This window comes from Heterodontus francisci, chromosome 1 (genome assembly GCF_036365525.1).
Source record: "Heterodontus francisci isolate sHetFra1 chromosome 1, sHetFra1.hap1, whole genome shotgun sequence".
Taxonomy (NCBI): Eukaryota; Metazoa; Chordata; class Chondrichthyes; order Heterodontiformes; family Heterodontidae; genus Heterodontus; species Heterodontus francisci.
Genome location: NC_090371.1, coordinates 204,247,309 through 204,257,886, shown reverse-complemented (window position 1 = coordinate 204,257,886; position 10,578 = coordinate 204,247,309). Strand labels below are relative to the sequence as shown.

General features: G+C 41.9%; 1 protein-coding gene across 1 annotated transcript; it reads right to left on the bottom strand.

The window, feature by feature from the left end:
- Positions 1–241: 241 nt before the first annotated feature.
- On the bottom strand, positions 242–10,146 carry LOC137374456 (fibrinogen alpha chain-like). The gene is made up of 6 exons (XM_068040597.1): positions 10,003–10,146; positions 9,639–9,755; positions 9,370–9,553; positions 8,773–8,918; positions 3,808–4,861; positions 242–371 (listed from the first exon to the last, which is right to left on the bottom strand). Exons 1-5 carry the CDS (start codon positions 10,129–10,131, stop codon positions 3,833–3,835), a joined length of 1,605 nt encoding a protein of 534 aa, XP_067896698.1. The 5' UTR covers positions 10,132–10,146; the 3' UTR covers positions 242–371; positions 3,808–3,832.
- Positions 10,147–10,578: the final 432 nt, after the last annotated feature.

The following is a 10,578-nucleotide window of genomic DNA, read 5'->3' as shown; positions in this document are numbered from 1 at the left end:
GTTAGTGTAGGATTAGTATAAATGGGTGGTTGATGGTCAGTACAGAAAGGCCTGTTTCAGTGCCGTATCTCTAAAAACAAAAAAAAATTGTTTTCAAGTATTTATCCAGTTGTACTTGAGGATTTTGTCTTTGATCCCTCAAGTACAACATCACTTTTCAGTGCTACAATAATGCATTTGATCAAAACTGCCAGCCTCCTTTTTAGGGGGAAATAACCAATAAGAGAACAAAAAACAGCTCTTGTCTGTTGTAAAATGTCTTTATTGACATGCATTAGGTGAGCATTTCTTCTTTAAGCAATAATAGAAATGAGAGGATAGTTGATGAAGGCTGGGGATCAGAACGTCAACCTTTCTACTGTGTTGATTTGCTGCAAAATAAAACAGATGCACATTAAGGTTTTATACAAATCATATTGCACCTGTCAAGAGCTAGTAAAAGGTCCCACTTCAATAGCAGGAGTGTTCTCCTGGTTTTGAGGCAAAAATGGTCACTCCACCAATATCAACAAAACAGATTATCTGGTCATTTATCTCACTGCTGTTTGGGATGTCTTGAGGTCATACGAAGTGCTATATAAATGCAAGTTCTCTAACCTCTTCTACAAAAATTGAAACCAATACAGTCAGCATTATATTGTAGACCAAACGTATGAACATGTTCTCTCCTTTCTATTTGCTTTCTGTATCCATTACTCCAAAGGAATGTAACTATCAAAACTGTTAACAGTTCTAATTATTTCTGTTGATCCCATCATCTTTTGGTTTATTTAATATTGAGAACAGGTACTTTACAATCCTTTTGTACTTCACTATTAGTAGAGCATGAAACAAAACCAAGCTTTCTTTTATTGTATTTTTCTTTGTTTCCTTTGTTTTTATTTGTCATTCTGTGAAGAATGTGTTTATTCATCTTTCTTCAGCTAGGTGTGCATTGCAGTCTTTAGTTTTGCCTCAAGTCCTCCTGTCAATGTGCAATCCTGTATTCTTGCGTGACTGTAAAACTCTTGCATCATCCTGATCAAAGGTTCTTCAGGAACTTTAAAATGAAAGTGAAAGAACTCAGAGTGAGATCATTACTCTGGAGTCCCCAGGGATCTATTGTTGTCCTCCATCTATTTCTCATCTACATGCTGCCCTTCAGTGACATTATCCAAAGACATCACATCAGGTTGCAGGTGAAAGCTGATAACACCCAGCTCCACCTCACCACTATCTCTCTCAAACCCTCCTCTGCCATTTCCTCTGTGCTGTCAACCTGCTTGTCTGACATCCAGTCCTGGATGAGCTACAGTTCCCTGTAGTTAAAAATTTGGAAGAATGAAGTCATTGTCTTCAGCTCTCAGCACAAACTCTGCTCCATCATCATCAATTTCAACCCTCCCCCAGTCACTGTCTCAGGCTGAAGCAGACTGTTTGAAACCTCCCTGTCCTATTTGACCCTGATCTGAACTTCCGACCTTATATCGTATCTAACACACAGACAGGTTAATTCCACCTCCATAACAACACCCACCTCGCCCCTACCTTAGAGCTTCTACTGCTGAAACCCTCAGCCATGCTTTTATTACCCCCGGACTCAACTATTGCAATGCTCTTCTGGCTGGCCACCCATCTTACACCCTCCATAAACTTGAGCTCATTCAAAACTTTGTTGCCCACATCCTAATCCACTGTAAGTTCTGCTCACCAATCACCCTGGGTTTATTGATCTACATTGATTCTGTGGGAGAGGGCTTATGCTAATTTGGCAAGGAGGGGGTATCAGGATGAAGCATTACAGACGAGAAACAAGGTGCGTGGAAAACTGGGAGAAACAAAAAGTATTAGAATAAAGAATAGTTTAGAATAGTAGGGATCAGACAAAGGGCAGACTAGGTGGGTTTGGAGTGCATGTGTGGAAATGCACGAAATGTAGTGCAGGCACACGTTATCAGGTGGGATTATCATACAGTGGCAATAATGGAGACCTGGCTCAAACAAGGGGAGTATTGGGATTTTCTTTGTGCAGTGAGTTATGATGATCTTGAATGCACTGCCTGAAAGTGTAGTAGAAGCAAATTCAATAATAACTTTCCAAAGGGAATTATATAAATACATGAAGAGGAAATATTTGCTGGGATATGGGAAAAGAGCAGGGGAGTGGGACTAACTGGATAGCTGTTTCAAAGGGCTAGCACATACATGATGGTCCAACTGACCGCCTTTGTGCTGTATTATTCTATCATTCTATGGCTCCCAGTCCCACAAAGCCTCAAATTTAATATTCTTATGCTCGTGTACAAATCCCTCCACGGCTTCACCCCTCCCTATTTCTGTAACTTCTTCCAACCCTGCAATCCTCTTAGAACACAGCGTCCTTCAAATCTTGTATTTTATGCATCTCCATTCCCATTGCCCTACCATCGGCAGCTGTGCCTGCAGCTGTCAAAGCCTTAAGCTCTGAAATTCCTGCTCTCAACCTCTTCACCTCTCAACTTCTCCTTCCTCTTTTAAGACCCTCCTTAAACCTACATCTTTGATCAATCTTTTAGCCAACTCCTCTGAATATCTCCCTCTTTGATTCAGTGTCAGTTGTTGTCTGATTATGCTGCTGTGAAGTGGCTTAAGCCTTTGGGCAGAATTTTCCCAGCCCCATGACGACAGGCTTAGAGGCGGGGTGGGGCCAAGAAAATAATGGAGAACTTGGTCCGGACAGCTCCCCAATGCATTCCTGCCGCCAGGAACCCTGCGGGAGGCTGGCAAAACATCGGAGCTCCATGCCCCAAAGGTCTGTGTTCATGAAAGACCACAAATGCATCCGAGACCAATCCAGCGGACAGGTTTCCTGTCCATCCCCATTGACCTGCCAGCCTAGATCCTGGTTACTTGGATCATTGCTGAGCAGGCCAGTGAGGGCGCCCCGACAAGGAGGCACTCTCGTGGTCCCCAAGCTGCCTCAACGATGTCTGCCTCTCTCGGTGGGGCTACCGAGGCTCCAAAGCTGCGAAGGTCTGACTGGACCTGCAGCATTGACAGCCGTCCTACAGGCCTTGATTGGATGGTGAACTCGGAGACAGCCACTCTTGCTGCTGACAATTGCGGGCTTCGGACTCCCATTTGGTCCCATCACAGGTTCCAAAGCCCGTGGCAAAATCCAGCTCTTGTTCTACATTTAAAGGCATTATTTAAAGAACTGCACATTGTTTTTGTGCTTTTGTGTTGCTGTTGACAAGGACATTCTCCATACAAGCAAGAAGGTACTGTTAATGCAATGAGTATTTTTTTAATAATCTGGTCCATAGTGATGGCCAATCCCAATAAATCCCAAGAAATGTTAGGGCTAACACTGAGTAGGATGTCTAAAATCTGGATTGTGTATTTTAAGCTCTGATTTTTATTACTGCATAAACAGTATATGGTTGAAGAAAATAGTAAAGGACAAATCTGAATATGGCTCTTTGCTTAATATTATTTTGATTCCAAACTAAGAGGTATGATAATTTATGTGGCATTCTCTGCTTAAACAATCTCGTGATCCTATAAAAATAACAAAACTTATCATATTTGAAAATTAAAATCTCAGACATCACTAGATGCTTCTTTAAAATTGAAGAGTTTGAAAAATGCCTAAACTGGTTTTTTTTGAGATTACTAATTCTGCTGTAACTAAAAGTATAATACTCATCCATCAAGGCTTATATTGACCCAAGAAAATATGTAGCGTTTCCATTGATTTATTTGTTCTATTGCATTTCTGATTTTGCACATAAAAAGGGTAAGCAGTTTTTAACATATACTTAAAAAAGGCATGCCTAGTAAACCTACCTTTTGCAGTGTTATTTTCATTTCATTACGGTTCTCTGTGAAACATATGGTCACCCAGATCACTATCTCCAGTTTCATCATCAGGCAGAGGTGTCACATGCATGTCAGGATTAAAAGCTGTGCCACCTTTGAATCCCTTAAAATTACCACCACTGGACAAGTGTTGTGTTGTTCTTTCATGAACAACTGTTTTGCTTGAACTGCTAACCTCACCAGTTGGCTCTCTAGGATTTGAAGTGTGAAAATCACCGTATTCCCCCAAGTTTGAAAAATCATCTGAATCAATAGTGGTTGTGACTTCCATTTTGTGAATTTCCGTCTTTGAACTGGTTGATTTTGTACCTGGATGTAGAAGACTTTCAAAATCAAACTTAGTTGTAGTGGTAGTAGAACCCTTAGCCCCGCCTTTTAATGGTATTCTCAATTTCTCGAAAACAGCATCTAATGAATGATGAGGAAAAGCAGAGACACCTTCTGTGACTGTTTCAATAACTTTACCATCTTTTACAACAATCGTTCTGGTGGTTGAGGAACTATTTGTAGAATGAAAACCATGGCCAAAGCCTTTTGTGAAACTTAATTTTCCATCATGATCGATTCTTGAGAAGGAATGTGAACCAGTACCCATGCTTCTATTACCACTTGTTAGACTGCCTACCCCATTTTTAGAAGTGTCTACTGCAGACATTTTTCCTTCTGGAAATGAAACTGCACTTTCTCCTTTACCACTGCTAACGACATGAATAGCTTCACTAACACTTGGATCTTTAATACTTGCTTCCAGGACAAATACGGTCTCATTTTTTTTCCCCCAGAAAACAGGATGCATCTCTTTTGTTGTGCCTGATTTATATTTGCTGTCCCCTATAACGTTCTTTAGTTGCCTCATTTTCAATATCCGTATTGGTTTTGCAAAGTGAATCGTCTCCTCTCTGGTGGAAGTCAGTAATGTATGGATTTTCTCCAATCGTTCATTACGTTCTCGATCAATGTGGTAAGTAACTGAAGATTTACAAGATCCTTTGCAAGCCCGTATCTTGATATTAATGTCAACCTAACAAATAAGCATAATTAAGAAGTGTTTTTAAAATTTTGTGAACAATAAATTGAGAAATATCTTATTGTCCATCTCAAATTAATTTTTTTTTAACTTCGAACCTATTTAAAAACAACAAGGCACTTAATTCCATTTAGATAAGCAAAGCTGCTGTTGCCAAATTGTTGTTCCGCTGAGCCCAAACGTGATTCCACTCTGCCGCTATAAGTAATAGAGCAAAACTTCTGTCTCACCATGAACTAAGTGCCTGACACTAAGAATTTACAGGATTAGCCAATTTGCATATTGTGGATGGGTGCTACAACAGTATTATCGCAGCTGGATGGGGTTTAGGAATATGTGGTGCTGGGCAGCTGCTTGGGTCAAGAGGTGGCAGGTCCATCTATAGGTCATGGAAATCAAACTCACGTTTCTCATTCTCCAGGAAGGTCTTTTGCCTTATAGCAGTCATTTTGTGAGTGACTACTGTAAGAGAACACGCTTATCATTATCTGGAGAGCCCCACTTGCAACAGCATTGAGTAATGCTTCATGCCAGTTCCATTTCTATTTTATGTGTTAACTGCAAAGGAAGCAAACATCAGAGGGATATTTTGAGATCGCCTGCATAGCCCAATTGGGCAGTAGTAACTCAAAAGGCTAAGTTTGCTGACAATGCAACCACAGGGTGGCGCATAGTTGGCACATGCGCAAATGCAGCCTCACCGACTGAAACATCACTGTCTACGATGTCTCAAGCCAGTAATAAAGATGGCACTACTCAATTTGACACAATAAACAAATTAAACCCAAACCACCTCAATGGCTGCAATTGCCGCCTCCATCCCAACCCCAGCAGTACCCTATTACCCCCTGCCATTGCAGCTCCCTCTGACGACCGTCTGCTTGCTGCCCGCTCTCCGCTTCGCTGCTTCCCCACCCACAGGCACTCGCTCCTTGCCTCGCCGCTTCCCCTGCCTCACCCTGTCACCTCTTGGTCGCTCCCTCCCCACCACGCCTAGAGAAGAGTTGGGGTGAGGGGGGTGGGGGGGGGGGGGGGGGGGCGGAGAGCAAGCAGCCGAGGCGGGGGAAGCGGCAAGGTGGGATGGAGCAGTAAGTAGTCGGGAGCAGGAAACTGAAAGTGGCAATAGAGGTGGGGATGGCAGGAGGGAGTGGGGTATTGTTGGGGGAATGGAGGCAACAATTGCGGCCATTGAGGAGTGAGGACATCATCATTGCATGGTGACATCAGCGCGCACATGCACACATTCATATTGGCAAGCTGGCAAATAAAAGCACTGCGAATGCTGGAAATCTGAAATAAAAACAAAGTACTGGAAATAATCAGCAGGTCTGGCAGTTTCTGTGGAGAGAGAAAGAGTTAACGTTTCAAGTCTGTGACCTTTCATCAGAACTAGCAAAGGCTAGAAATGTAATAGGCTTTGAGCAAGTGAAAAGGGGGAGGGGGAAGATGAACAGCAAAAGGGAAAGTGTGTGATAGGGCGGCAGCAGCAATTAAATGACAAAGATGTCACAGAAAAAAGGCAAAGGGAATGCTAATAGTTGTATGAAAAGAAAAATAATTTGTCCAGAGAGAGCATTAATGGCAGAATAATGAACAGCTCTGTCCAAAAGCACAAACATGAAAAACAAGTTAAAAATTGCAATAAAATAACATAAAACAAAATAAAATAAAATTTATAAAAGCAGTCATGCTTTGAAATTATTGAACTCAATGTTGAGTCCAGAAGGCTGTAGTGTGCCTAATCAGAAGATGAGACGCTGTTTCTCGAGCTTGCGTTGAGGTTCACTGGAACACTGCAGCAGGCCAAAAACAGAAATGTGGGCATGACAGCAGGATGATCAATTAAAATGGCAAGCAACTGGAATCTCAAGGTCATGCTTGTAGACTGAGCCAAGACGTTCCGCAAAGTGGTCACCCAGTCTGCATTTGGTATCTCCAATATAGAGGCGACTGCATTGTGAGCAACAAGTACAATATACTAAATTGAAACAAGTACACATAAATTGCTGCTTCACCTGGAAGGAGTGTTTGGGGCCTTGGATGGTGAGGAGAGAGAGGGTAAAAGGGAAGGTACTACACCTCCTGTGACTGCATGGGAAGGTGCTGTGGGAATGAGACAAGATGTCGGGGTAACGGAGGAGCAGACCAGGGTGTCAGAGGGAATAGTCCATTTGGAATGCTGACAGGGGAGGGGAAGGGAAGGTGTGTTTGGTGGTGGCATCACGCTGCAGGTGGCTGAAATGGTGGAGGATGATCCTTTGGATGTGGAAGCTGGTGGGGTGGAAAGTGAGGACAAGGGGAACCCTGTCACGGTTCTGGGAGTGAGGGGAGGGGGTGAGGGCAGAGGTACGGGAAATGTGTTGGACATGATTGAGGGCCCTGTCAAACAAATGGGGGGGGGGGGGGGAATCCTCAGTTGAGAAAAAGGAAGATGTATCAGAAGCACTGTTGTCAAAGCTGGCAAATATTTGGAGGCGCTGATGACTTCGGTGATTGCTGTGTGCCAGCTCTGCACTGTCAGGAGACACTTTGAACTCAAAAATGGTGGGGAATGCCGAGTGCCCATTGATGGTGTTGTCAACCCTGTCTTCCCCAGGGCCTCCCAGTAAATCGCCTGAATGCCCATCTAAGAAAGGCTTGCCTGTCCTGTGCTAAAGGGTCTGTCCCTCAAAATTGACTGGGCCACCTGTCTGGACTATCAGATAGCCATCAGGCACAGAGGAAACCCCAATGTACAACTAATGAAGGAGACCAGACCTTACCCAACTAGCTCCCATCCTAATTTCAGCCTCCACCCTCCCCAATACTACTCTAGGTGGTCTGAAAATAGTGCAGGTTTTCAGGACTGTCTTTTTAAGTATGAACTAATCACTCTGCTACTCAGACATTGTAATTTATGGACCATGTCAGTAAACAGGAGGTGTGAAGTTGCCACATGCTGGGCCATTGTGCAATCACCATGGGGAAGAAAAGAATGTCTCCTACCAGGAGGTGAGAGGTGACACAATTTTACCTTAAAAAGACAGCCAAAGAGAGCAAGAGAGAGAGAGAGAGAGACTGACCCAGAAGGTGAAGCTACTTATAACAGATTGAGTTCCAGCTAAGCCAGGAAGCGCATGCCCTGCTGAAAAAAATCCCAATACCTACAGTATACAGCAGTGAGATCTAGAAGTAACCCACCATCTTCAACAGAACCTTCAATCTAGAGAGAAATCTACAATCATCTCAGGCCTGCATCCATCTAGAACTTGATTCTCAAGAGAATTCAACAGGTTTATCGTAACCTTTCCCTCCACTGAAAACCACCTTCCTTTTTCCCTTCTCTATCTGTTTCTGCTTGTGTGTGTGTGTGTGTTTGTGTTTGTGCAAGCGTATGTGTGAGGGGATGCGGTTGCAACGATTTCGGGATAAGGCGTATTGATCAATAAACAATTGACTTTCTATTTTTAAAACCTACAAGAAAACCTGTCACTGTCTGGTTATTTGAAAAATACAACACCAAGGGACTAAACTCTAATACAAATACACTTGCTGCAGTCAGGTGAGGAAATGAGCAGTGGGAACCACCCACATCACACCAAGTGGCTGTAGCAATAGTTTGCAAAAACTATCCTTCTGTGTTTTTGTTTTCCTTCCTTGAACAGGTAGAAATTTGATTTGCACTCAACAGAAGTGCAATATTCACAAATGGGCACAGCTGCAATTTGGAGAACATAGGAAGGGTGAATATATAGCCTTGTAAAAAAGGGACAGTGAAACAAAAAGTCATCAAAAAGATAGTATTTGTTAATTAGCCATAGAATTCATTAATTTAAGCAAGGCAATCTAAAATATGAACTGAACCCCTCACCAAAAGTAGAGGAATTAAATGAACACTGAAATGTTAAAGCAAATGAAGTGTTTACCTCCAATCTTGAGATTTCTTTGAATTGTTCTTGTATTTGAACTTTTAGTCCTTTTAATATGTCACCCTGGTTATTGATTCTGATCAGCCAGGAGATAGATCTTGAATGTAGAAGCTCCAGTATGTTATAGTAATTGCTCACCCGCTCTAAAAATGCAGCAAATGATACAATAATTATCTTAGAAATTAATGTGATTCAAACAGGCTGTAAATGAAGTTCTTTAAAAAAAATTCCGAGATGAAAGTTATATTTTTCAGATATAAAATTGAGTGAAGGAGTTACAAAAAACTAATCAAGAACCTTTATTAACTAGTCTGTTAGAGTTCTTTTGAACATTCATGGGTAATTTTGTTTTACGTATTTAGCAGTTACGGGGTGGGGTTGGGAATGTAAAAGAAAACTATGGGTAACTGCAGAGAAAGGAGGAGAACCTCAAGTCACAAAAATCCTGAAATTTGGAAAACTCGAATGAGTTAGTAATTCAATTTTATGGCTAATCTCAGTAAACGCTAAATGTGAACAATTTTAAACTCCCTAAGTTTATCTTTGGAAATAAAAGCTGAAATTTTATTTAACATGAACACAGGAATCACTCACGTTCCACTTCATCCAGAGTGTTTCCGATTACGTTCGCATTTTGAGTCACAGTAACCTGAGTGTTGTTAATCGATGTGAAATAGTTCTCCAACTTCAGTCGAATCGCCTTAATCCTGTCATCGTTCTGTTGATTCTTGGTCTCTATTAGTTCTTGCATTCGGCACCCAGATGGGCATTTAGGACCCTATTAGAATAATACAGAATTATATGTTTTAGTTGTTTGTATTGTGTCATTTCACAAAAAATGAGATGACGACTGCACCACCTACCCAGTCATCGTCTAAACAGATCGGCCATTCCGGCTCCGAACACTGTTTAGATCTAAATCGATCACCATGTTCGATAGGTCGAGGACCACGAGGTGCAAGCTGGGTCCCGGACTGAATCTTCAATGGCCAGAAATCAAAGAAAAATGGCATTAGTTTTACATATACAACACTGAACCACAAGCACTTAACCCGACTATGCTGTCTTGAACCAATTAAAGCTTGGGAGTTTACTGTTTAAAAATCGAATGACTATCATTTATTTTTAATATGTGCATGAAGCAATTTAAGGAAATTAAAATATGCAGTTTTGACCTCTAAACAGCTAAATCTGCATTTAATTCTTGGCTAAAGAAAGCAAACTTACCAAATTATTGAAGCACACCATCAAACCCAAGGCCAATGCTGCTCTCATAGTTACCAGCACTGCAGCAACGACTTGAGGAAATGTCTCTTCTCTCTCCTTTTCATCAAATTTCAATCCTAAAATCAGCATCACTCAATGCGTGGACGTCCTGTTTACCCGAAATGTGGAGATCCTGTTAATCATTTACCACTCAACTATTGCACAAAGCACTGTCCCTGTCTTTGACCGTTTGAAATACCTGTTGACACATCAAAGATCACTGTTCTCTCATGGCCACACTGCGTCTCTCCAGTTACGACATACACTTCATAGAATTGGGACGTGGAACATCATATTCTGCAAAGATCAACTAGTGTGGAAAATAAATGAATGAAAAAAGCCCCAGTCATAACACTCACTAAAGGAAGCCATGGTTGAATTTCAGATTTGGATCATTTGCAGAGGGCTCCCAGTTTACAGTGAGCTGGCATGCAGTCACATGATCATATAGCACTGTATTGTGGACTCCTCCATAGATACTCCAAACTATACTAGATGCTTGTGAAAAGACGGCATGAACTGTTGATGTGGAGCTAC

Bases quoted from the DNA above. Each gene is read 5' to 3' on its own strand.
- LOC137374456 (XM_068040597.1), bottom strand. From the start codon at position 10,131: ATGCTGATTTTAGGATTGAAATTTGATGAAAAGGAGAGAGAAGAGACA. The intron at 9,756-10,002 runs GTAAGTTTGCTT...TGGCCATTGAAG, and splicing joins TGGTGTGCTTCAATAATTTG to ATTCAGTCCGGGACCCAGCT. The intron at 4,862-8,772 runs GTAAACACTTCA...CTTATTTGTTAG, and splicing joins AAGAAATCTCAAGATTGGAG to GTTGACATTAATATCAAGAT.